The 27,719-nt window shown below is 48.3% G+C and overlaps 2 protein-coding genes across 2 annotated transcripts; both read right to left on the bottom strand.

Moving 5' to 3' along the window:
* Positions 1 to 689: 689 nt before the first annotated feature.
* On the bottom strand, positions 690 to 5,642 carry LOC115124926 (putative RNA-binding protein 15B). The gene has a single exon (XM_029654426.2). It carries the CDS (start codon positions 5,379 to 5,381, stop codon positions 2,832 to 2,834), a length of 2,550 nt encoding a protein of 849 aa, XP_029510286.2. The 5' UTR covers positions 5,382 to 5,642; the 3' UTR covers positions 690 to 2,831.
* A 1,128-nt stretch (positions 5,643 to 6,770) lies between these two features.
* Positions 6,771 to 17,127, bottom strand: LOC115124927 (mesencephalic astrocyte-derived neurotrophic factor-like). The gene is made up of 4 exons (XM_029654427.2): positions 16,888 to 17,127; positions 11,977 to 12,104; positions 11,699 to 11,840; positions 6,771 to 7,754 (listed from the first exon to the last, which is right to left on the bottom strand). Exons 1-4 carry the CDS (start codon positions 16,976 to 16,978, stop codon positions 7,570 to 7,572), a joined length of 546 nt encoding a protein of 181 aa, XP_029510287.2. The 5' UTR covers positions 16,979 to 17,127; the 3' UTR covers positions 6,771 to 7,569.
* Between the last annotated feature and the right edge of the window lie 10,592 nt (positions 17,128 to 27,719).

Genomic DNA, 27,719 nt, shown 5'->3' with positions numbered 1-27,719 from the left:
AATAATAAACAAGCCATACTTTTCATTCTCTATTGGTGGTTTAAAGTAACTTCACACGACAGTAGAGTCTAACACCAGTTTAAACTTCACACGACAGTAGAGTCTAACACCAGTTTAAACTTCACACGGCAGTAGAGTCTAACACCAGTCTCAAGTCATGTAGTGACAAAGTATGCATTCTAAAAATAGCACCCTATCCTCTACACAGTACACTACTTCTGACCAGGGCTCTACTCAAAACAAGTAGCGCACTATATAGGGAATAGGGTTCTATAGGGCTCTAGTCTAAAGTAGTGCACTATGTAGGGAATAGGGTGCCATAGGGCTCTGGTATAAAGTAGTGTACTATGTAGGGAATAGGGTGTCACAGGGCTCTGATCTAAAGTAGTGCACTATATAGGGAATAGGGTTCTATAGGGCTCTGATCTAAAGTAGTGCACTATATAGGGCATAGGGTGCCATTTGGAACGAAAATACAATTTTCCTTAAAACCATTCGACTTCCTGTTCCATTATTTCAGGTGATGGTTCTCTTTCTACAAATCGACATTAAAATGACCATAATTATCATTGAAACAGACAGGCTTTGCAATGGTGTTTTCTCTGAAGATCACAGTAATATAAATAACAGTGAGTCAAAATGTTTAAAAAACAACAACAACAAAACATTAAAAAAATCACCTCAACTGGTCAAATTAAAAAAATGTATTTTTAATTTTGCGACACTTTCTGCTCAAATAAACTCCTGGGAGACATAATAAATTGTAAAAACAATAACCTGACTCCAACAAAGATCAAGGGGGTGGGTTTCATTTGCATTGTATGTTTCTGATAACAAAATGTTTTACAAAAAAACAAACATTTTACTGACATAATGGTAGAGGTAGATACAATCCATTCTGCCTTACAGCAAATCACACTAGAGAGTTAAAATCATATGCAAATAGGCTATAGGCTGATTCAGTACATTGTCAGGTGGATAGTGTATTAAAACGCTTTAAAAAAAAGGCTAAACCATACCAGTCACAAACGTCACAATATCACACTAGGATCAAAGACAGAACTATTAAAGAAATAATATCTGTGAGCTGAACCAGTATTTAAAAACAACAACAGTTTCAAATTAATGGCGAGTAAACGACAGTTGAAGTTCAACACCAAAGCTGCAGGGTAGAATCTGTAGAAAAACAACATTCTGCATGCAACAGCCAATTAGAGCACACCGTTCTCAAAAAAAAAAAATAAGACAAACATGGAACTTCAGGAATGGTTCAATAAAAAACGAAGAAAAATAAGTCAAACATGCAAACCATCCTATGAATTATACTACCGCTGTGGAAGTAGCCTGTAGATATACTGCTTGGTCAATTCCATTAAAAAAATATATACAACAGTATGTATGAACAACAATCCCATACTCACTAGTAGTGTTTCACTAATGCACGAGACTACATACAAAATCCAACACCACCATAAAGACACTGACAGGTCTCCAACACCACCATAGAGACACTGACAGGTCTCCAACACCACCATAGAGACACTGACAGGTCTCCAACACCACCATAGAGACACTGACAGTCTCCAACACCACCATAGAGACACTGACAGGTCTCCAACACCACCATAGAGACACTGACAGGTTCTAACACCACCAGAGACACTGACAGTCTCCAACACCACCATAGAGACACTGACAGGTCTCCAACACCACCATAGAGACACTGACAGTCTCCAACACCACCAGAGACACTGACAGGTCTCCAACACCACCAGAGACACTGACAGTTTCCAACACCACCATAGAGACACTGACAGGTTCTAACACCACCAGAGACACTGACAGTCTCCAACACCACCATAGAGACACTGACAGTCTCCAACACCACCATAGAGACACTGACAGGTTCTAACACCACCAGAGACACTGACAGTCTCCAACACCACCATAGAGACACTGACAGGTTCTAACACCACCAGAGACACTGACAGGTCTCCAACACCACCATAGAGACACTGACAGGTTCTAACACCACCATAGAGACACTGACAGGTTCTAACACCACCAGAGACACTGACAGTCTCCAACACCACCATAGAGACACTGACAGGTCTCCAACACCACCATAGAGACACTGACAGGTCTCCAACACCACCATAGAGACACTGACAGTCTCCAACACCACCAGAGACACTGACAGTCTCCAACAACAGTTGTGTCTTAGTTTAAAACAATTTACATAATGGGATATTATTTGACGACATATTTTGACAATATCCCAATATTATTTAATGCGCTAGTTGGCTGGCTGTACCAGCACAAAAAAGCCCAGTATTTTTCCTTCATAGTGTCTCCATCTTCTTTTTAAATTGGGAATCAATTTGTTTTCAGCACTTTTAATTTATAGACTGATCAAAACTCATTTTCTCCTGGCTCGCTCTCTTGTCCCTCTGCATCAGACATGTGGTGTTAGGAACATTGAATCGCAATGAAATCACAGTATCGAATCACAAAACAAATAGAATCGTGAGAATCACAATACAAATAGAATCGTGAGAATCACAATACAAATAGAATCGTGAGAATCACAATACAAATAGAATCGTGAGAATCACAATACAAATAGAATCGTGAGAATCACAATACAAATAGAATCGTGAGAATCACAATACAAATAGAATCACAATACAAATAGAATCGTGAGAATCACAATACATATCGTATCGGCACCTAAGTATAATGAGGTCCCTGGAAATTCTGTTAACGTGGGTGTTAACATGGGTGTAATAACATTGACAGCCAACACCACAAAGAGGTGTCTTCTGTCTAAGTTAGGCAGAGTCATTGACAATAACAACCACCAGGTGCTCTTCATCCAGATTCCCCAAAGTCCTGCGAGGGGTCTGCAGGAACTGCTGGGAGAAGTCACATGGGGGGAAGGCGTACAGCATGCCCCCCTTTCCCCCCTCCTTAGCCCCACCTACAGGTAGACTGATCACTCCTGCAGCCTCTTTGTTCCTCAGGTAGGTGACCAGGTGACGGAGGAGTCTGATCTGTAGGCCTGGTTCAGGTGGAGGGGCCTCGCGGTCGACGGGGCCCTGCAGGGCCAGGAGAACAGCGTAGCCCTCGGAGCCACCATGCTTGATCCTCCTGGTGACCTCGTTCAACCTGGTCTTGTCCATCCTCAGTCGCTGGGCGATCTTCAGCTGGGTCAGTTTACCCTTGGCCTGGTGGTCCTTCATGACAGAGTGGAAGAACCCGGAGCCTCCCTCTAACAGGTGCATGTTAGTGGGGAAACAGGAGTTCTTCAGGGTGAAGTGACCGTGCCAGGCTTTGGTGAGGGTGGTGGCACACTCCGACAGCGTACTGGGTGTTCTGGGCTCTTTATTAATTGTGTCTGAGGTGTGGTTTGTGTCGCTGGCACGGTGGTTGCGGTCACGGTCCTTCTCTCTGTCCCCGCCAGTCTTCTTGTGTCTGTCCCGGCTGGAGGCTGTCTCGTGGCCGTCCTGGCCGGCCCGGTCCTCGTTGGAGTGGCGGCTGCTGTCGGGGCTCTGTCCCCTGGGCTCGGTGGTAGAGTCTGGGGCCCGGACCCTGGCTCTGTCTGGGCTGTCTTCTGGAGAAGTTGGCCCTGCTCCTCCTCTCACCTTGGACATGCCTCTCTCCTTCTCCTGAGAGGGTCCGTCAAGGGAAAGGGACCTGTGTCTGCGTCTCTCCGGCCCAGCGTCTCTCTCCTTCAGCCAGCGCTCTCTGCTTCGGCTCCGGGCTGCCCGGTCCCCTCGGCCACCACGAGACACCCCAAACGCTTCACTCCCCCTGCGCTCAAGGCTATTTGTTGGAGAGATGAAGTCTCTGTCCCCCCTGTCCAGCATAGCTCTCTCTCTCTCCCGCTGGGTGAACAGGGCGTGGGAGGGTGGCGAGCGGTCCCGGGAGCGTAGCTCTCTCTCCAGGCTACGGTCGCGATGCCTCAGCAGGTCCAGGTGGGCAGGCTGGGACACAGGGGGCTGGTATCCTGTTGGGTAACTACGAGGCAGGGGCTCCTCAGCCTTGGCAAAGTCCACCCTCAGCCTCCTCTCTGGGCCTCCTAGAGGGAACCCTCTCATCTGAGTGCATGCAGCCTGAGAGGCATCTAGGCTCTCATACTGAATGTAGGCAAAACTATCCCCTTTCGCATAGTGTATGTTCCGGATGCTGCCAAAACGGTCAAACTCTCTGGCCAGGGCTGTCAGGGAATTGCTGGGTCCCAGCCCGCCTACCCAGAGTCTGGTGGTAGGGTTGGCCTTACCGTAGCCTATCTTCACCGGGTTCCCGCCAATCACGCGACCCTGCATGGTTATCTTAGCCCGGTGAGCCATGTCTAAGTTCTGGAACTTGAGGAAAGCGTAGGCTCCACCCTGACCGCGCGCAGGTCGTTTAATCACAACTTCCTCAATGATGCCGTACTTATCGAAGCCTCTCCTCAGCTCGCCCTCGGTGACGTTGTGATCCAGGTTGCCGATGAACAGGTTCCTGCACGCCCTCGCGTCGTCCTCAGGTTTTATGTCATCATGCTCAGGTACAGGCAGCCCGTAAGGCCGTCCCCTCTCGTCTAACATCCCATAGTAATCTAAGATCCTCTCCCTCTCTCTGCTCAGTCCAAGTCCCTCTACATGGTAATGTCTTGGTGGTCGGATATCTCTGATACTACTAACTCCAGGGCAGGGGGAGAGGGACCTCTGTCTATAAGAGGGATATGGGGCGCCATGGATGGGGACATAGCCCATATCCGGCGGCGTGCAGTTGCGCCGCCGGACGTACATGGGCTCTACTTTGAGGGGGCGGTCATAGAGTACTAGCCTGGTTTTGGCATGCCTGGCCTCTTTAGCGTCCTCCGGGTGCCGGAAATTGATGTAGGCGACTCGGCCTAGTTCTGGAGTGTGAGATAGTTTCACACTAACGTCCCCAAACTTTTTAAACTCGTGAAACAGTCCGTCTTCAACGTGCTCGTCAGAAAGCACCGAGCCGAGATTGCTAATGAGCAACGATTTGTATTCCAGCGTCCCACCGGCTCCCCCCCGGAGGCCCAGTAGTTCGGCTGCCACTTTGCCTTTAGGCAGGACGGCTGTAGTCCGGAGAGAGGGTCGGCCGATGAGATCGAGGTCGTGGTGTTGTTGTCGGTGGTGGAGGGGATCTCCGGTGCCTCCACGCTCCTCCCGAAGCCGTGTCTTTTCTCGTTCCCTGCTCCTACTCCGAGCATGTTGCCTCCCGCTTTCAGCGAGCAGCAAAGCAAGTGGTGGGAGCGGCAGGTCTTCTCTCCGTGCCCCGTCCCGGTCCCGCTCTCTTTCCCGTATTCGTTTCGCTAAAGACCTACTAGGACTGGAGTCCCTCCCGGCCTGTCGCTTCATTTTCAAACGGTGCCCAAACTTTTTTTGTTGCTAACTAGCCAGCCAGTGTCTGCAGAAAAAAATATCCAATCTGTAAGCAAATTCCTCACTTTTGGGAGACGTTACACATAAACGGACGTTAATAACTTGTAACTAATGTTCGCGACGTTAAAGACTTTGCATGTATTCCGATATAAAATAAAAAAGGATAAACGCGTTTAAAAACATTTAGAATCAGTGAACCTGTTTTAACTCCGCCATCTTGGACAAAAGGAATGTATACGTTCCGCCAATGGGAGGGGTTTGAGGCGACGTAGCCGCAGGGCTAGGGACGTCATGCGGAAGCAGATACTGCTCACCCAAAATCTTGCAAATATATGACACGAATTAGATAAGGCACAAGTATAATATCTGCTATGGAAATGAGAAATTATCAAATGTTAAATAGAAAAATGTTTCACATGCATTTGGAATTATACTGAACTAAAATATAACTGCAACATGCAACAATTTCATTGATTTTACAGTTCATATGAGGAAATGAGTCGGTGTAAATAAATTCATTCGGTCCTAATCTATGGATTTCACATCTCTGGGAATACAGATATGCATCTGTTGGTCAGATACCTTGAAAAAAAAAAAAAATGGGCCTCACGATTTAGTCAAGGTATTTTTTTTTGGTGCATTCAAATTGCCATCAATAAAATGCAATTGTGTTCATAGCTTATTTTTATTTATTTCACCTTTATTTAACCAGGTAGGCTAGTTGAGAACAAGTTCTCATTTGCAACTGCGACCTGGCCAAGATAAAGCATAGCAGTGTGAACAGACATACCATAACCCCACCGCCACCATGGGGCACTCTGCTCACAACACTGACATTAGCAGACCGCTCAACGCCGTACACGTGGTCAGTGGTTGTGAGGCCAGTTGGACAGATTCTCTAAAATGAAGGCGGCTTATGATAGAGAAATTAACATTAAATTCTGGTAACAGCTCTGGTAGACATTTCTGCAGTCAGCATGGCAAATTGCACACTCCTTCAAAACTTGACACATCTGTGGCATTGTGTTGTGTGACAAAACTGCACATTTGAGAGGCTGTTTATTGTCCCCAGCACAAGGTGCACCTGTGTAATGATTATGCTGTTTAATCAGCTTATTGATATGCCACACCTGTCAGGTGGATGGATTATCTTGGCAAAGGAGAAATGTTGACTAACAGGGATATAAACACATTTGTGCACAAAATTTGAAAGAAATAAGCTTTTTGTGCGTATGAATAATTTCTAGGATCTTTTACTACATGTTCCATTTATATGTTTTGTTCAGTAGAAAACACTCATGGCAAGCTATATATTTATGAGCATGTGTGATGATACCACCAGCATTGACTATTAGAACACCATGACACCTTGTTTTCATATTTTAATGAAAAAGTACAGAACATTTGTAATAAACATGTAAGGTTGTGTGAAAGAAAAGCCCATTTCAATAGTTTTATCTTCTCTTTAAAAAAATATATATTTCAGGGGTGGCCAAGCTTATTTGTAGAGGGTACAAATCAAGGTCTCGATTTGATGATTAGTAGGTCAGTAGAATCAGGTGTCTTACTACACCCACTGTCTAGGACCTTCTGCATATGAGCTTGTCCACACCGGTTATATTTGATTATACCGTTGTTAATTAAGACAAAAAAAAAAGTATATCCCTTAAAAAACACGAAAAAAACAAAGGTCATGTACAGACTGACAGGTGGTTCATATGCCGCACAGCGAACATTACCCACCACAAAATACCCTCTCAGGACACCCAAAGCCCCTTCCCCCAGGGCCTGTATAAACAAAGGTAACATCCCAAATGGTACCATACTCCCCACAGGGCTCTGGTCAAAGGTAGTGCACTATATAGGGACTAGGGTGCAATTTGGTATTCAAACCAAACTGTCTCAGAGTTGGAGAGCTGATCTAGGATTAGATTTGGCATTTAGATCACAAATAATAAAATGGCGGAAAGGACAGGGGGGGGTGGGGGGGGGCCTGATCCTAAAATCAACACTCCTAATCGAGATGCTTGATACAGAGTCTTATTCATGATGATTAACAACAAAAAATGTAATTAAAATAAAAGGCAAAACTGATCCTAGATCAGAATTTCTCCTTTGAGACACTGAATACAATCCCAGGTCTGCATCCCCCTTCTCCCTCTGGTTACAGTTCCCTCTGTGCTTTAGCTGCGTTGGGGGCATACTTGGGCATGAGTTCATTGATCTTGCGGATGAAGTCGGACTTCTCGGCACAGCCTTTACACGACTCTCCCCACACCTCCAGGATCTTCTTCAATTCCTTCACCTTCAGCTTCTTCAGATCCACGGTGCTCAGGTCCAGCTGTTTGTCTGCAGAGAGGAGAGAAGGTGAAGATTCCATCTTTAACAGATCCTGCTAGCATTTCAGTGGTCTAACTGGCTAAGAACAGGGGGGGGGTTCAGGAGGGTCAACCAAGTGTGTGTGGTATGAAGGAATAAAGCTATAGGCTTCTGTTAAGAAAGCTCACACAGTGACACCAGTTACATACCAGTATGAATGGTCTCTTAGCAGGTGCTGATATCAAAATCTGTTCACTAAAAACGTTAAACAAGACTCTGCATTCCATGCCGTGTGATTAACAGTAGAATGTAGTGTGCAGAGTCTCTTCACGTTCCAGGAAGAGAGGTCAAATTTCACTGTGAGGCAATAATAGACAGTCAACCCCCCCCCCCAGTCAGGTATGGTGATGACATGGAAAATCAGTCCTCACCTGTGTTTGTGTATGTAAATAACTTGTAATATGCCAGACGGGGGTTGGAAATAGCCACAGGCCGACATTGTACAATGTTTTGGACTTATCATGATCCACAAACCATTATCTAACAAGCTGACCAAACTGGACGCGAGCGTGCCATCGCGCGCAAGTTCATTTTGTTGACCCACACCAGAAGTGAATGAGGAGACGCAGGTTGAAGTATCAAAACAAACTCTGAACCAATGATATTAATTTGGGGACAGGTCGAAAAGCATTTAAGTATTTATGTCGATTTATCTAGCTAGCTTGCTGTTGCTAGATCATTTGTCCTGGGATATAAACATTGGGTTATTATTTTACCTGAAATGCACAAGGTCCTCTACTCCGACAATTAATCCACAGATGAAACGGGAAAACCGAATTCCTTTCTCGTTATCTTTTTCCTTCCTCAGGCTTCTTTTTTTTTGGGGGGGGGACATTATATGGCAGTTGGTAACGGACTTTACGGTGCATTACTACAACGACTGTGTGGACATCAGTTCATCTTTCAATCACGTGTTTATATGCTCCTAAAAACCAATGAGGAGATGGGAGAGGTCAGACTGGCAGCGCGTTGAGCGTCAAATATAGAAACACGTTGAGCGTCACATTGAGTGTCCCGGGGCGGCAGGGTAGCCTAGTGGTTAGAGCATTGGACTAGTAACCAGAAGGTTGCAAGTTCAAACCCCCGAGCTGACATTTACATCATTTACATTTAAGTCATTTTGCAGACGCTCTTATCCAGAGCGACTTACAAATTGGTGCGTTCACCTTAAGACATCCAGTGGAACAGCCACTTTACAATAGTGCATCTAAATCTTTTAAGGGGGGTGAGAAGGATTACTTTATCCTATCCTAGGTATTCCTGAAAGAGGTGGGGTTTCAGGTGTCTCCGGAAGGTGGTGATTGACTCCGCTGTCCTGGCGTCGTGAGGGAGTTTGTTCCACCATTGGGGTGCCAGAGCAGCGAACAGTTTTGACTGGGCTGCGCGGGAACTGTACTTCCTCAGTGGTAGGGAGGCGAGCAGGCCAGAGGTGGATGAACGCAGTGCCCTTGTTTGGGTGTAGGGCCTGATCAGAGCCTGGAGGTACTGAGGTGCCGTTCCCCTCACAGCTCCGTAGGCAAGCACCATGGTCTTGTAGCGGATGCGAGCTTCAACTGGAAGCCAGTGGAGAGAGCGGAGGAGCGGGGTGACGTGAGAAAACTTGGGAAGGTTGAACACCAGACGGGCTGCGGCGTTCTGGATGAGTTGTAGGGGTTTAATGGCACAGGCAGGGAGCCCAGCCAACAGCGAGTTGCAGTAATCCAGACGGGAGATGGCAAGTGCCTGGATTAGGACCTGCGCCGCTTCCTGTGTGAGGCAGGGTCGTACTCTGCGGATGTTGTAGAGCATGAACCTACAGGAACGGGCCACCGCCTTGATGTTAGTTGAGAACGACAGGGTGTTGTCCAGGATCACGCCAAGGTTCTTAGCGCTCTGGGAGGAGGACACAATGGAGTTGTCAACCGTGATGGCGAGATCATGGAACGGGCAGTCCTTCCCGGGAGGAAGAGCAGCTCCGTCTTGCCGAGGTTCAGCTTGAGGTGGTGATCCGTCATCCACACTGATATGTCTGCCAGACATGCAGAGATGCGATTCGCCACCTGGTCATCAGAAGGGGGAAAGGAGAAGATGAATTGTGTGTCGTCTGCATAGCAATGATAGGAGAGACCATGTGAGGTTATGACAGAGCCAAGTGACTTGGTGTATAGCGAGAATAGGAGAGGGCCTAGAACAGAGCCCTGGGGGACACCAGTGGTGAGAGGACGTGGTGAGGAGACAGATTCTCGCCACGCCACCTGGTAGGAGCGACCTGTCAGGTAGGACGCAATCCAAGCGTGGGCCGCGCCGGAGATGCCCAACTCGGAGAGGGTGGAGAGGAGGATCTGATGGTTCACAGTATCGAAGGCAGCCGATAGGTCTAGAAGGATGAGAGCAGAGGAGAGAGAGTTAGCTTTAGCAGTGCGGAGCGCCTCCGTGATACAGAGAAGAGCAGTCTCAGTTGAATGACTAGTCTTGAAACCTGACTGATTTGGATCAAGAAGGTCATTCTGAGAGAGATAGCGGGAGAGCTGGCCAAGGACGGCACGTTCAAGAGTTTTGGAGAGAAAAGAAAGAAGGGATACTGGTCTGTAGTTGTTGACATCGGAGGGATCGAGTGTAGGTTTTTTCAGAAGGGGTGCAACTCTCGCTCTCTTGAAGACGGAAGGGACGTAGCCAGCGGTCAGGGATGAGTTGATGAGCGAGGTGAGGTAAGGGAGAAGGTCTCCGGAAATGGTCTGGAGAAGAGAGGATACAAAACTGCCGTTCTGCCCCTGAACAGGCAGTTAACCCACTGTTCCTAGGCAGTCATTGAAAATAAGAATTTGTTCTTAACTGACTTGCCTAGTTAAATAATGGTAAAATAAATAAATATATGATTCTATTTTAGCGCCTGGCCACGCAGACGCTCGCTGACGCAGTGTTCGATCATGCAGTCGTTGTAGTAATGCTGCTCCAGTTTCAACTGTTCTGCCTGCTGCTATGGAACCCTGACCTGTTCACCGGACGTGCTACCTGTCCCAGACCTGCTGTTATCAACTCTCTAGAGACAGCAGGAGCGGTAGAGATACTCTGAATGATCGGCTATGAAAAGCCAACTGACATTTACTCCTGAGTTGCTGACCTGTTCCACCCTCAACAACTACTGTGATTATTATTATTTGACCCTGCTGGTCATCTATGAACATTTGAACATCTTGGCCATGTTCTGTTATAATCTCCACCCGGCACAGCCAGAAGAGGACTGGCCACCCCTTATAGCCTGGTTCCTCTCTAGGTTTCTTCCTAGGTTTTGGCCTTTCTAGGGAGTTTTTCCTAGCCACTGTGCTTCTACACCTGCATTGCTTGCTGTTTGGGGGTTTTAGGCTGGGTTTCTGTACAGCACTTTGAGATATCAGCTGAAGGGCTATATGAATACATTTGATTTGACGTGACCGGTGTAGTCAGCATGTAACGGTATTGTGACAAGTATTTACTATGAGCACTGTGATGAGTCCCACGTGATAAACTATGGGAACAAATAAGGGACAAAAAAAAAAAAAAGAAATTGAGACTTAAGCTTAGCTGTCAGAGAGACATGGAATTGAGGGATGCTAACATAGACTGTGTACCATACAGAGTATCTTCTACATCCTTATGTTAAACAACTTAAGGGGCTGCAGGGTAGCCTAGTGGTTAGAGTGTTGGACTAGTAACCGGAAGGTTGCAAGTTCAAATCCCCGAGCTGACAAGGTATAAATCTGTTCTTCTGCCCCTGAACAGGCAGTTAACCCACTGATCCTAGACCGTCATTGAAAATAAGAATTTGTTGTTTAACTGACTTGCCTAGTTAAATAAAAGGTTAAAAAAAAGTGTGGTTCGGTACTATAGTATTGATTTAACTTACAAATAACTACATACCAAGTCATCTGAGATGGTTCCTACATTTGTTTCCTTACCGTATTTCAGTTCACAGATCTGACTGTCCTTCTTCTTTAGTTTCTCACAGATCTTGTCCACCGGCGCGTGGTAGCTCAGGGGCTTGGAGATCTCGTTGAGAATTTTGGTGGCAGCGTCATTGGTTCCACCAATGTAGTAACACTAAGTGTACACAGAAGGACGAAAAATAACAGCAATTAAATCAACAAATTCAGTGGATAATCTGGATAGGACACAATGTAACTACTTATCGACTAGACTTACATTAAACTAAAACATTAGCCTAAAAATCACTTACAAAGCGGTTTTCCTTGCCCTTGGCGTCTTTGCAGGTGTCGACGAGGGCCTTCTCGATGTCTGCACTGGTGAATTTAACGTTGTTGTCCTGCAATGACTGATATAACCTTCCCAGGAAGCTCACGCACACTGAAAAAGGGAGGAAACAACGCAAAACAAAGAATGACCATTATTACATTAGGATGTTAGGAGTGTACAAAGATAGCATCCTTTCTATATACGTTACTAATATAACATTTTGCTAATCTGATGGTATACAACAACAAAAAATGGGTAACTCCAGCAATACTATCGACATTATATGTAGGAGATTAGGTTTTACAACTCAGACTTCTATGGTCAGTCTGTTCTGTTACAGTAGGTTATCCATACGTTATATAGCCCAATACACTAGACCAGGTATTCCCAAACTGGGGTATGCGCAATGCCATCGGGGGCACGCCAAATAAAAATGGGATTTACATTTTGTTTTTTTACATTAAAAAAAATATATATATTCACATTTTCAAACAGTCCATTTATATTTTCCAACGGGGCTATACTGTTGGGTTTTTCTCCTCTCCTGAGTAACCTTGTTTCACTGCCAAATATAAAATTAAACCATCTAGTGTTCAGCGAAATAACACAATGTCAAATACAGGAAGCCTAGTCAAATAATTAATTATCCAATCACATTAACCGTTACTCTCTCATGGGAATTCCACTAACCAAATGTAGCTGCTGCTCATGTTGGTATCTGTACTGATGGCGCAAAAGCCATGACAGTGAGACGTAGTGGAGTGGTAACGCGCGTGCAAGCAGTTGCTCCCGACTCCACTTGGGTCACTACAGCATCCACCGAGAGGCTCTTGGGTACACTGCAGCATCCACCGAGAGGCTCTTGGGTACACTGCAGCATCCACCGAGAGGCTCTTGGGTAGACTGCAGCATCCACCGAGAGGCTCTTGGGTAGACTGCAGCATCCACCGAGAGGCTCTTGGGTAGACTGCAGCATCCACCGAGAGGCTCTTGGGTAGACTGCAGCATCCACCGAGAGGCTCTTGGGTAGACTGCAGCATCCACCGAGAGGCTCTTGGGTACACTGCAGCATCCACCGAGAGGCTCTTGGGTACACTGCAGCATCCACCGAGAGGCTCTTGGGTACACTGCAGCATCCACCGAGAGGCTCTTGGGTACACTGCAGCATCCACCGAGAGGCTCTTGGGTACACTGCAGCATCCACCGAGAGGCTCTTGGGTACACTGCAGCATCCACCGAGAGGCTCTTGGGTACACTGCAGCATCCACCGAGAGGCTCTTGGGTACACTGCAGCATCCACCGAGAGTCTCTTGCTGCCAAGGGCATGCCTGACAGCTTGAAAGACGTTTTGGACACTACCGTGAAAATGGTTAACTTTGTTAAAGCAAGGCACCTGAACTCTCGTATTCTCTGCACTATGCAATGATGTTGGCAGCAACCATGTAACGCTTTCACAACATACCAGAATTGCGCTGGTTATCAAGGGGCAAAGTACTTACATTTTTCTTTTTTCAATTGAGAGACAAGCTTAAAGTTTTCACTTGTTTGACAGCTTGCATGATGACGAGTCTCTCACATGACTGGCCTATCTGGGTGATGCGTTTTTTTCTAAATTAAAATCGTCTGAATGATATGAATCTAGGATTACAGGGACTCTCCGCAACTATATTCAATGTGCGGGACAAAACTGAGGCTAAGAAGTTGGAGCTCTTCTCTGTCTGCATTAACAAGGACAACACACAGGTCTTTCCATCATTGTATGATTTTTCTGTGTGCAAATGAACTCAAGCTTACAGACAATGTCAAATGTGATATAGCAAAGCAACTGAGTGAGTTGGGTGAGCAATTACGCAGGTACTTTCCCGAAACGGACGACACAAACAACTGGATTCATTATCCTTTCATACCCTGCCTCCAGTCCACTTACCAATATCTGAACAAGAGAGCCTCATTGAAATTGCAACAAGCGGTTCTGTGAAGATCAGAAGCCACCACCAGATTTCTGAATTGGGCTGCGCTCAGAATATCCTGTCTTAGCAAATCGCGCTGTTAAGACACTGATGCCCTTTGCAACCACGTACCTATGTGAGAGTGGATTCTCAGCCCTCACTAGCATGAAAACTAAATACAGGCACAGACTGTGTGTGGAAAATTATTTAAGACTGAGACTCTCTCCAATACAACCCAACATTGCAGAGTTATGTGCATCCTTTCAAGCACACCCTTCTCATTACCCCGTGGTGAATTTTCAATATACAAATAAGGTTTTATATGTAAGATGGTTAAATAAAGAGCTAAATGATTGATTATTATGTATGCCCTGGTCCTATAAGAGCTCTTCCCACGAGCCGGGTAGTGACACAAACTCACTCATTCTTATGTTTAATAAATGTATTGTATAGTGTGTGTGTGGCAGCCTTACAATGATGGTAAAAAAAACAACATCTGAGAGTGTGCTGACCCTGGTGCTAGAGGGGGTACGGCTGACCCTGGTGCTAGAGGGGGTACAGCTGACCCTGGTGCTAGAGGGGGTACAGCTGACCCTGGTGCTAGAGGGGGGACGGCTGACCCTGGTGCTAGAGGGGGACTGACCCTGGTGCTAGAGGGGGACGGCTGACCCTGGTGCTAGACCCCCTGGTGCTAGAGGGGGACCCTGGCTGACCCTGGTGCTAGAGGGGGACGGCTGACCCTGGTGCTAGAGGGGGACGGCTGACCCTGGTGCTAGAGGGGGACGGCTGACCCTGGTGCTAGAGGGGGACGGCTGACCCTGGTGCTAGAGGGGGACGGCTGACCCTGGTGCTGAGGGGGGGGCCCCCTGGTGCTAGAGGGGGACGGCTGACCCTGGTGCTAGAGGGGGGACCTGACCCTGGTGCTAGAGGGGGACGACCCTGGTGCTAGAGGGGGGGACCTGACCCTGGTGCTAGAGGGGGACGGCTGACCCTGGTGCTAGAGGGGGGACAGCTGACCCTGGTGCTAGAGGGGGACGGCTGACCCTGGTGCTAGAGGGGGGACGGCTGACCCTGGTGCTAGAGCTGACCCTGGTGCTAGAGGGGGACGGCTGACCCTGGTGCTAGAGGGGGACGGCTGACCCTGACCCCTGGTGCTAGGGGGACAGCTGACCCTGGTGCTAGAGGGGACGGCTGACCCTGGTGCTAGAGGGGCTGACCCTGGTGCTGACAGCTGACCCTGGTGCTAGAGGGGGACAGCTGACCCTGGTGCTAGGGGGGCTGACCCTGGTGCTGACCCCTGGTGCTAGAGGGGGCTGACCCTGGTGCTGACCCCCTGGTGCTAGAGGGGGAGAGGGGGTACGGCTGACCCTGGTGCTAGAGGGGGGACGGCTGACCCTGGTGCTAGAGGGGGACGGCTGACCCTGGTGCTAGAGGGGGGACGGCTGACCCTGGTGCTAGAGGGGGACGGCTGACCCTGGTGCTAGAGGGGGACGGCTGACCCTGGTGCTAGAGGGGGACGGCTGACCCTGGTGCTAGAGGGGGACGGCTGACCCTGGTGCTAGAGGGGGACGGCTGACCCTGGTGCTAGAGGGGGACGGCTGACCCTGGTGCTAGAGGGGGACGGCTGACCCTGGTGCTAGAGGGGGACGGCTGACCCTGGTGCTAGAGGGGGACGGCTGACCCTGGTGCTAGAGGGGGACGGCTGACCCTGGTGCTAGAGGGGGCTGACCCTGGTGCTGACCCCCTGGTGCTAGAGGGGGACGGCTGACCCTGGTGCTAGAGGGGGACGGCTGACCCTGGTGCTAGAGGGGGACCCTGGTGCTAGAGGGGCTGACCCTGGTGCCCCTGGTGCTAGAGGGGGACGGCTGACCCTGGTGCTAGAGGGGGACGGCTGACCCTGGTGCTAGAGGGGGACGGCTGACCCTGGTGCTAGAGGGGACGGCTGACCCTGGTGCTAGAGGGGGACGGCTGACCCTGGTGCTAGAGGGGGACGGCTGACCCTGGTGCTAGACCCTGGTGCTAGAGGGGGACGGCTGACCCTGGTGCTAGAGGGGGACGGCTGACCCTGGTGCTAGAGGGGGACGGCTGACCCTGGTGCTAGAGGGGGACCCCCTGGTGCTAGAGGGGGGACGGCTGACCCTGGTGCTAGAGGGGGACGGCTGACCCTGGTGCTAGAGGGGGGACGGCTGACCCTGGTGCTAGACCCCCTGGTGCTAGAGGGGGACGGCTGACCCTGGTGCTAGAGGGGGGACGGCTGACCCTGGTGCTAGAGGGGGGGGGACGGCTGACCCTGGTGCTAGAGGGGGACCCTGGCTGACCCCCTGGTGCTAGAGGGGGACGGCTGACCCTGGTGCTGAGGGGGGACCTGGCCCTGGTGCTGGAGAGGGGGACGGCTGACCCTGGTGCTGAGGGGGACGGCTGACCCTGGTGCTAGAGGGGGGACGGCTGACCCTGGTGCTAGAGGGGGGACGGCTGACCCTGGTGCTAGAGGGGGTACGCAGCTGGAGGTTGAATGTTTGAAGGGGTACGGGACTATAAAACGTTTGGGAACCACTGCCCTGGACAAAGCTGAACAATAGACAGTCAAGTATCAGCTATCCCATCTAACAGAGAAACAATAGCTTGACATGGGAGCATATTGCCTCACCAACAGAAACCACAGGCAATATCTGACCTGGCTGGGGCACAAGGCAAGGTCCTACAGAGCAATTAACAGGTACTAGTTAGCGAGACACAGCCAGCTACAATACTTCTCTGCAAACAAAAATAAAATTAGGAGCGCATTGAAAGACATTTCAACGCATTGAATTATAGCCAACGTCTAGGCTATTTGGCGAAGAATCCATGCCAATGACACAGCATGGAATTGTAGATTGCCATAAAACTTAACGACTAACTAGCTAGTTATATCCAAAGTGACATAAATATGAGACAAACCAACCCACCTTCACAATCCCCATCTTTCAAAGCGTCGCTAATGCTCGGTACCAGAGCCAGCGCTGCGAGGGCGACCGACAAACTAGTCAAACACAACATTTTACAATTAATAACTAACTTAATCTAGTTTAGCTAGATGTACCTAGCTAAACGTTACGATACAAAACTACCTGTCTAGCGAAAAAAAAATCCCAGCTACACATGAGCAGCTAGAGTTGAAACCGGTAATGTGAGCACGCAATGTCCCGATTCTGCCAACGCTTCCTGATGAACACGTCAACCTACGAAGGCTTCCAATTGGCTCTCATTTTCAGTCTCTAGAACGCGATTGGTTGGTTCTGTCAAACGCGACGCATTTTTCTCTGATTGGACAGGTGCTCTTCATTCTGGGGACGTCGTCCAGTTGGCGCCATTCGATTGGATTAGAACTCTGTATATTACGGGACCTTACCTTTATAGTCATATCAGAACAGTTCAGATGGAAACATCTAGAATAGAACAGAGACACACTGCTCTTTACCGCGCTGTCTGTGTCAGCAGCTATACATTTAAGACTACTTTCTTTACTTTTATTACAGGGTCCCCAACTACATTATCAGCCACGTGTAGATTTTTTTATTGAGCAGATGGTCAGGGTGCCTGAACATAATTACCCTGCAAATTGACTTCAAGGAAGCCCAAACAGATAGTAACTGACAAAAACAAAATTATTTCAAACCTTAATAAATACATTGGGAAACGATCACATATAATGTATCTATTTTACAGTGCATTCAGAAAGTATTCCGACCCCTTGACCTTTACCACATTTTGTTACATTACAGCCTTATTCTATTTTTTTTTAAAATGTTTTATCAACACACAATACCCCATAATGACAAAGTGAAAACACGAGAAGCAAGATTTCCTCTGTGGAGATGGGAGAAACTTCCAGAAGGACAAGCATCTCTGCAGCACTCCACTAATCAGGCCTTTATGGTAGAGTGGCCAGACGGAAGCCACTCCTCAGTAAAAGACACATGACAGCCCACTTGGAGTTTGCCAAAAGGCACATAAAGGACTCTCAGACCAGGAGAAACAAGATTCTCTGGTCTGATGAAACCAAGATTGGCCTGAATGCCAAGTGTCATATCTGGAGGAAACCTGGCACCATCCCTACGGTGAAGCATAGTGGTGGCAGCATCATGCTGTGGGGATGTTTTTCAGCGGCAGGGACTTTGAAACTAGTCAGGATCGAGGGAAAGATGAACAGAGAAAAGTACAGAGAGGTCATTGATGAAAACCGGCTCCAGAGCGCTCAGGACCTCAGACTGGGGCAAAGGTTAACCTTCCAACAGGACCATGACCCTAAGCACACAGACAATGCAGGAGTGGCTTCAGGACAAGTCTCTGAATGTCCTTGAGTGGTCCAGCCAGAGCCCGGACTTGAACCTGATTGAACATCTATGGAACGACCTGAAAATAGCTGTGCAGCAACGCTCCCATCCAAGCGGATAGAACTTGAGAGGATCTGCAGAGAAGAACGGGAGAAACTCCCCAAATACAGGTGTGTCGAAAGTATCGCTGCCAAAGGTGCTTCAACAAAGTACTGAGTAAAGGGTCTGAATACTTGTGTCAATGTGAATTTATTTTGTGCACAAATGTCTAAAAAAACAGTTTTTGCTTTGTCATTATGGGGTATTGTGATGCCATTATGGGGGTATTGTGATGTCATTATGGGGTATTGTGATGTCATTATGGGGTATTGTGATGTCATTATGCGGTATTGTGATGTCATGATGGAGTATTGTGTGTAGATTGATGAGGGGGGGAAAAAAACAATTGAATCCCTTTTAGAAAAAGGCTGTAACGTAATAAAATGTGGAAAAATTAAAGGGGTCTGAATACTTTCTGAATTTACTTTATGCATGGAAATACTTGAATAGATTTTCAAAAATTAAAATCACTTGGAGCTGATTTCCTGGTGTTTTTAGCCTTTTATGCCCAACAAGGAAAATGATAAACAAAAACAACAACAAAACTGGTTAATTACTTGGCAAATTAGTTTGATTTACAGAAGGTTTACTATAGAATAGAAAGTAATACATGGTCCTCTGGCCAATTGTAGCTACAGAATGTTGGTTTGATCACAAGCAACCGCTTTCCGGTATCTTCATCGTGGCGGCAGGGTAGCCTAGTGGTTAGAGCATTGGACTAGTAACCGGAAACAATAAATAAATAAAAATAAATAAATAGTAGGCCTACTATCTAATAGGGCTCCTGAGTGGCGCAGCGGTCTAAGGCACTGCATCTCAGTGCAAGAGGCGTCACTACAGTCCCTGGTTTGAATCCAGGCTGTATGGGACTCCCAATCCGGACGTGATTGGGAGTCCCATAGGGCGGCGCACAATTGGCCCAGCATCGTCTGGGTTTGGACGGGGTAGGCCGTCCTTGTAAATAAGAATTTATTCTTAACTGCCTAGTTAAAAAAAAATATCAAGTTACTTTTAGATACGACCTTATTCTATGTTAATTATTTATAGTTCACCGTTTTCTCATCCCTCGTCACTGCTAATAAATAATGACCAGTTGAAACATCAATGAGCCAATAAAACAAGATCTTTAATGTTTATTATCAATAATAAATGAATTCCACATCACAGGAGAAAAAAAACGTGTGTTGTATTTACATCTACAATCCACATCACTGTTGATTCATGCTAACACAATATATACAATAAATTACTTTGGAGTAATTTGCAGTAGAAGTAGCCGACTGTCCAGATTTGTCTGATCTTTGATGGAAAAACACAAAAAATAATGAAGCAAAATGAAAGAAGTCAAAATATTTTTGTATATTTGTCAAAAAAAAAAAAATGTAAGGTTTAAAAACAAAAAAACATTTACATCAGAAAGTACAAGGCAGACAAGTAATAATCCCAATCTATACATGGACCCTTTAAAACCTTATGAATCCACAGCCTCGTCATAACTACTTACAGAAGAGAGAGAGAGAAGCCTGACGAGGTGGTCTGGGGAACAACAACTGTAATGATTTCAAAACTGTTTTGTAAACCGCCATTTGGAGAAATAAATTGAGAGGCTTTGCATAGGTCATAGGTCATAGGTCATAAGCGTAACATGTTCCTTCATATATTTTTGGCTCTGAAAGCATGCTATTCATGAGTATGCAAAATGATATTATTTTTTTTAACTGTAAAAGTTACATGGGAAACATGAGGGGGAATTCCTGCTATTTCAGCAACATTGCTCATAGAGATATAGTTGCTAATTAAAAAACGAACTAATGGTGTTGACTGGCTTCTATCATCTGTGGAGGACACACTATCTAATCAAATACATTACGCACGCTTACCACTAGTGACTCTTACATCCTCTTACACTCAGAAATCAGGATTAGTTCAGTAGATTAGGAGTGGCAGCAGGCCTGGAGGTGAAATGGTGAAGGGGAGGGAGGGAGGGAGGGAGGGAGGGAGGGAGGGAGGGAGGGGGAGGGAGGGAGGGAGGGAGGGAGGGAGGGAGGGAGGGAGGGAGGGAGGGAGGGAGGGAGGGAGGGAGGGAGGGAGGAGGGAGGGAGGGGAGGGAGGGAGGGAGGGAGGGAGGGAGGGAGGGAGGGAGAGAGGGAGGGAGGGAGGGAGGGAGGGAGGGAGGGAGGGAGGGAGGGAGGGAGAGGGAGGGAAGGAGAGGAGGGAGAGAGGGAGGGAGGGAGGGAGGGAGGGAGAGAGAGAGAGAGGAGGGAGGGAGGGAGAGAGAGAGAGAGAGAGAGAGGGGAGGGAGGGAGAGGGAGGAAAGGAGGGAGGGGGAGGGAGAAAGGGAGGGAGGGAGGGAGGGAGGAGCCCTGGGAGGGAGAGAGGGAGGGAGGGAGGGAGGGAGGGAGGGAGGGAGGGAGGAAGGGAGGGAGGGAGGGAGAAAGGGAGGGAGGGAGGGAGGGAGGGAGGGAGGGAGGGAGGGAGGGAGGGAGGGAGGGAGGGAGGGAGGGAGGGAGGGAGAGCACCTCTTTGCTCACCATGTGATTGGCTGATTAACCCCTCTGCTTGTATGAGCCTGGAAGGGAGCCAACTGGCGGTGTCTGTCTCTCTGTCTGAGTCCCCCTCTCTCTCACAACCAGTGAATAACCAGTACTTTCAACGTTCCCTCCCTCCCATCATCACAAAGACTACAATCACCACATAACGGACACAACCTAGACGGACAGAAGTAGTGTGACATTGTTTTGAGTGTGTTATAGGGGGGGGTTAATAAATACACAATTTCATCTTATGTATGACATTGTTATATATGGAATACATTAGCTATACAAAAGCATTAGAAAATAAATTAAAGTCAGTCGATTAATTTAAAAATAAAAGTAATTCTACATTAGGAGACATGCACCTACTTTAGCCATGTCCCTTCTGAGAAAGAGGAAATATATATGATAGAATCTTCCATGACAGCAGGAGGACCTGAGAACATGACAGCAGGAGGACCTGAGAACATGACACCAAGAGTACTGAAAACATGACAGCTGGAGGACATGACAGCTGGAGGACATGACAGCTGGAGGACATGAGAACATGACAGCTGGAGGACATGAGAACATGACAGCTGGAGGACATGACAACATGACACCAGGAGTACTGAAAACATGACAGCTGGAGGACATGACAGCTGGAGGACATGAGAACATGACAGCTGGAGGACATGGGGACATGACAGCTGGAGGACATGACAACATGACACCAGGAGTACTGAAAACATGACAGCTGGAGGACATGACAGCTGGAGGACATGAGAACATGACAGCTGGAGGACATGGGGACATGACAGCTGGAGGACATGACAACATGACACCAGGAGTACTGAAAACATGACAGCTGGAGGACATGACAGCTGGAGGACATGAGAACATGACAGCAGGAGGACATGAGAACTTGACAGCTGGAGGACATGAGAACATGACAGCTGGAGGACATGAGAACATGACAGCAGGAGGACATGAGAACTTGACAGCTGGAGGACGTGAGAACATGACAGCTGGAGGACTTGACAGCTGGAGGACATGAGAACATGACAGCTGGAGGACGTGACAGCTGGAGGACATGAGAACATGACAGCTGGAGGACATGAGAACATGACAGCTGGAGGATATGAGAACATGACAGCTGGAGGACATGAGAACATGACAGCTGGAGGACATGACAGCTGGAGGACATGAGAACATGACAGCTGGAGGACATGACAGCTGGATGACTTGAGAACATGACAGCAGGAGGACTTGACAGCTGGAGGACCGGAGAACATGACAACAGGAGGACCTGAGAACATGACAGCTGGAGGACATGACAGCTGGAGGACTTGAGAACATGACAGCTGGAGGACATGAGAACATGACAGCTGGAGGACATGACAGCTGGAGGACATGACAGCTGGAGGACATGACAACATGACAGCTGGAGGACATGCCAGCTGGAGGACATGACAACATGACAGCAGGAGGATGTGAGAACATGACAGCAGGAGGATATGAGAACATGACAGCTGGAGGACATGAGGACATGACAGCAGGAGGACATGACATCATGACAACAGGAGGATGTGAGAACATGACAGCTGGAGGACATGAGAACATGACAGCAGGAGGACATGAGAACATGAAAACATGACAGCAGGAGGATGTGAGAACATGACAACAGGAGAACATGAAAACATGAGAACATGACAGCAGGAGGACGTGAGAACATGACAACAGGAGAACATGAAAACATGACAGCAGGAGGACAAGAGCACATGACAGCAGGAGGATATGAGAACATGACAGCTGGAGGACATGAGAACATGACAGCAGGAGGACATGACAGCTGGAGGACATGACAACATGACAGCTGGAGGACATGAGAACATGACAGCAGGAGGACATGACAGCTGGAGGACATGACAACATGATAGCTGGAGGACATGAGAACATGACAGCTGGAGGACATGACAGCTGGAGGACATGACAACATGACAGCTGGAGGGCATGAGAACATGACAGCTGGAGGACATGACAGCTGGAGGACATGACAACATGACAGCTGGAGGACATGACAGCTGGAGGACATGAGGACATGACAGCTGGAGGACATGACAGCTGGAGGACTGGACAGCTGGAGGACATGAGGACATGACAGCTGGAGGACATAGCTGGAGGACATGAGAACATGACAGCTGGAGGACATGAGAAACATGACAGCAGGAGGACATGAGAACATGACAGCTGGAGGACATGACAGCTGGAGGACATGAGGACATGACAGCTGGAGGACATGACAGCTGGAGGACCTGACAATATGACAGCTGGAGGACATGACAGCTGGAGGACATGAGAGGACATGAGAACATGACAGCTGGAGGACATGAGAGGACATGAAACATGAGAACATGACAGCTGGAGGACATGACATGACAACATGACAGCTGGAGGACATGACAGAGGACATGACAGCTGGAGGACATGACAGCTGGAGGACATGACAGCTGGAGGACATGAGAACATGAGAACAACAGCTGGAGGACATGACAGCTGGAGGACATGACAACAGGACATGGACATGACAACATGACAGCTGGAGGACATGAGGACAGCTGGAGGACATGAGAACATGACAGGACATGACAGCTGGAGGACATGAGAACATGACAGCTGGAGGACATGAGAACATGACAGCTGGAGGACATGAGGACAACATGACAGCTGGAGGACATGACATGACAGCTGGAGGACATGAGAACATGACAGCTGGAGGACATGACAGCTGGAGGACATGACAGACTGGAGGACATGACATGACAGCTGAGGACATGACAGCTGGAGGACATGACAACACAGCTGGAGGACATGACAACATGACAGACAGCAGGAGGACATGAGGACAGGACATGACAACATGAGGACATGACAGGAGGACATGAGGACATGACAGCTGGAGGACATGACAGCGAGGACATGACAACATGACAGCTGGAGGACAGGACATGACAACATGACAACATGACAGCATGAGGACATGAGAACATGAGGACATGAGAACATGACAGCTGGACATGACAGCTGGAGGACATGAGAACATGAGACAGCTGGAGGACATGAGAACATGACAACATGAGGACATGAGCTGGAGGACATGACAACACGAGGACATGGACAGCTGGAGGACATGACAGCTGGAGGACATGACAGCTGAGGACATGAGAACATGACAACATGAGGACATGACAACATGACAGGAGGAATGAGAACATGAGGACATGACAGCTGGAGGACATGACAACATGACAGCTGGAGGACATGACAGCTGGAGGACATGACAACATGACAACATGAGGACATGAGAACATGACAGCTGGAGGACATGACAGCTGGAGGACATGACAACATGACAACATGACAGAGGACATGAGAACATGAGGACATGACAGCTAGAGGACATGACAACAGCGAGGACATGACAACATGACAGCTGGAGGACATGACAACATGAGGACATGAGCTGGAGGACATGAGAACATGACAACATGAGGACATGACAGCTGGAGGACATGACAACACGAGGACATGACAACATTACAGCTGGAGGACATGAGGACATGACAACATGAGGACATGACAGCTGGAGGACATGACAACATGACAGCTGGAGGACATGACAGCTGGAGAGAACATGACAGCAGCTGGAGGACATGACAGCTGGAGGACATGACAACATGACAACATGAGGACATGAGAACATGAGGACATAAGAACATGAGGACATGACAGCTGGAGGACATGAGAACATGACAGCTGGAGGACATGACAACATGAGGACATGACAACATGAGGACATGAGAACATGACAGCTGGAGGACATGAGAACATGACAACATGAGGACATGACAGCTGGAGGACATGACAGCTGGAGGACATGAGAACATGACAACATGAGGACATGACAACATGAGGACATGACAACATGAGAAAATGACAACAGGAGGACATGACAACATGACAACATGAGGACATGACAACATGACAACATGAGAAAATGACAACAGGAGGACATGACAACAGGGAGGACATGACAGCTGGAGGACATGACAGCTGGAGGAGGACATGAGAACATGACAACAGGAGGACATGACAACAGGAGGACATGACAACAGGAGGACATGACAACAGGAGGACATGACAAAACTATCCCAAACCACAGAGTGTAGGTCTACTGTATGCAGAGAGAGAGAGAGAGAGAGAGAGAGAGAGAGAGAGAGAGAACATGACAGCTGAGGACAGAGACAGCAGAGAGAGAGAGAGAGAGAGAGAGAGACAGCTGGAGGACATGAGAGGAGACAGAGACAGACAGCAGGAGAGAGAGAGAGGAGGAGACAGACAGAGACAGAGAGAGAGAGAGAGGAGAGAGAGAGAGAGAGAGAGAGAGAGAGACATGAGAGAGAGAGACAGAGACAGAGAGAGAGAGAGAGAGACAGAGACAGAGAGAGAGAGAGAGAGAGCAAGAGAGAGAGCGAGAGAGAGAGAGAGAGAGAGAGAGAGAGACAGAGACAGAGACAGAGAGAGAGAGAGAGAGACATCCACAACAAAACACCTGGACAACAAGCTGAAAGAAGCAAGGAGTGAGATGAGCAGCATGATCTGATCCAGGATCTGTGACTATGAAGCACCAGCAGTGTGGTAACAGGGCAGATCAGTTCACTAGGTAGATACAAGAGATAGTAAGTGGAGGCAGGGAGGAGGATGCTTAGAGATAGTAAGTGGAGGCAGGGAGGAGGATGCTTAGAGATAGTAAGTGGAGGCAGGGAGGAGGATGCTTAGAGATAGTAAGTGGAGGCAGGGAGGAGGATGCTTAGAGATAGTAAGTGGAGGCAGGGAGAGGAGGATGACAGCACGAGGACATGACAACATGACAAGCTGAGGACATGACAACATGAGGCTGAGAACATAGAGATAGTAAGTGGAGGCAGGGAGGATGCAGCTGGAGGACATGAGGATGTGAAGTGGAGGCAGGGAGGACAGCTGGATGACAAAATAGAGATAGTAAGTGGAGGCAGGGAGGAGGATGCTTAGAGATAGTAAGTGGAGGCAGGAGAGGAGGATGGAGGCAGGGAGGAGGATGCTTAGAGATAGTAAGTGGAGGCAGGGAGGAGGATGCTTAGAGATAGTAAGTGGAGGCAGGGAGGAGGATGCTTAGAGATAGTAAGTGGAGGCAGGGAGGAGGATGCTTAGAGATAGTAAGTGGAGGCAGGGAGGAGGATGCTTAGAGATAGTAAGTGGAGGCAGGGAGGAGGATGCTTAGAGATAGTAAGTGGAGGCAGGGAGGAGGATGCTTAGAGATAGTAAGTGGAGGCAGGGAGGAGGATGCTTAGAGATAGTAAGTGGAGGCAGGGAGGAGGATGCTTAGAGATAGTAAGTGGAGGCAGGGAGGAGGATGCTTAGAGATAGTAAGTGGAGGCAGGGAGGAGGATGCTTAGAGATAGTAAGTGGAGGCAGGGAGGGAGGATGCTTAGAGATAGTAAGTGGAGGCAGGGAGGAGGATGCTTAGAGATAGTAAGTGGAGGCAGGGAGGAGGATGCTTAGAGATAGTAAGTGGAGGCAGGGAGGAGGATGCTTAGAGATAGTAAGTGGAGGCAGGGAGGAGGATGCTTAGAGATAGTAAGTGGAGGCAGGGAGGAGGATGCTTAGAGATAGTAAGTAAGTGGAGGCAGGGAGGAGGATGCTTAGAGATAGTAAGTGGAGGCAGGGAGGAGGATGCTTAGAGATAGTAAGTGGAGGCAGGGAGGAGGATGCTTAGAGATAGTAAGTGGAGGCAGGGAGGAGGATGCTTAGAGATAGTAAGTGGAGGCAGGAGGAGGATGCTTAGAGATAGTAAGTGGAGGCAGGGAGGGAGGATGCTTAGAGATAGTAAGTGGAGGCAGGAGGAGGATGCTTAGAGATAGTAAGTGGAGGCAGGGAGGAGGATGCTTAGAGATAGTAAGTGGAGGCAGGGAGGAGGATGCTTAGAGATAGTAAGTGGAGGCAGGGAGGAGGATGGAGATAGTAAGTGGAGGCAGGGAGGAGGATGTAGAGATAGGAGGCAGGGAGGAGGATGCTTAGAGATAGTAAGTGGAGGGGAGGAGGATGCAGAGGTAAGTGGAGGCAGGGAGGAGGATGCTTAGAGATAGTAAGTGGAGGCAGGGAGGAGGATGCTTAGAGATAGTAAGTGGAGGCAGGGAGGAGGATGCTTAGAGATAGTAAGTGGAGGCAGGGAGGAGGATGCTTAGAGATAGTAAGTGGAGGCAGGGAGGAGGATGCTTAGAGATAGTAAGTGGAGGCAGGGAGGAGGATGCTTAGAGATAGTAAGTGGAGGCAGGGAGGAGGATGCTTAGAGATAGTAAGTGGAGGCAGGGAGGAGGATGCTTAGAGATAGTAAGTGGAGGCAGGGAGGAGGATGGAGATAGTAAGTGGAGGCAGGGAGGAGGATGCTTAGAGATAGTAAGTGGAGGCAGGGAGGAGGATGCTTAGAGATAGTAAGTGGAGGCAGGGAGGAGGATGCTTAGAGATAGTAAGTGGAGGCAGGGAGGAGGATGCTTAGAGATAGTAAGTGGAGGCAGGGAGGAGGATGCTTAGAGATAGTAAGTGGAGGCAGGGAGGAGGATGCTTAGAGATAGTAAGTGGAGGCAGGGAGGAGGATGCTTAGAGATAGTAAGTGGAGGCAGGGAGGAGGATGCTTAGAGATAGTAAGTGGAGGCAGGGAGGAGGATGCTTAGAGAAATCCAAAAGTGGAATAATCTGTACACTGTGATCAGGGCTAAATAGTCAATAAGTATAAATGACTAGAAACTAGGATGT

The sequence above is a fragment of the Oncorhynchus nerka genome, linkage group LG15, assembly GCF_034236695.1.
Source record: "Oncorhynchus nerka isolate Pitt River linkage group LG15, Oner_Uvic_2.0, whole genome shotgun sequence".
NCBI classification, from domain to species: domain Eukaryota; kingdom Metazoa; phylum Chordata; class Actinopteri; order Salmoniformes; family Salmonidae; genus Oncorhynchus; species Oncorhynchus nerka.
This window is presented reverse-complemented; position numbering and strand designations above follow the sequence as displayed.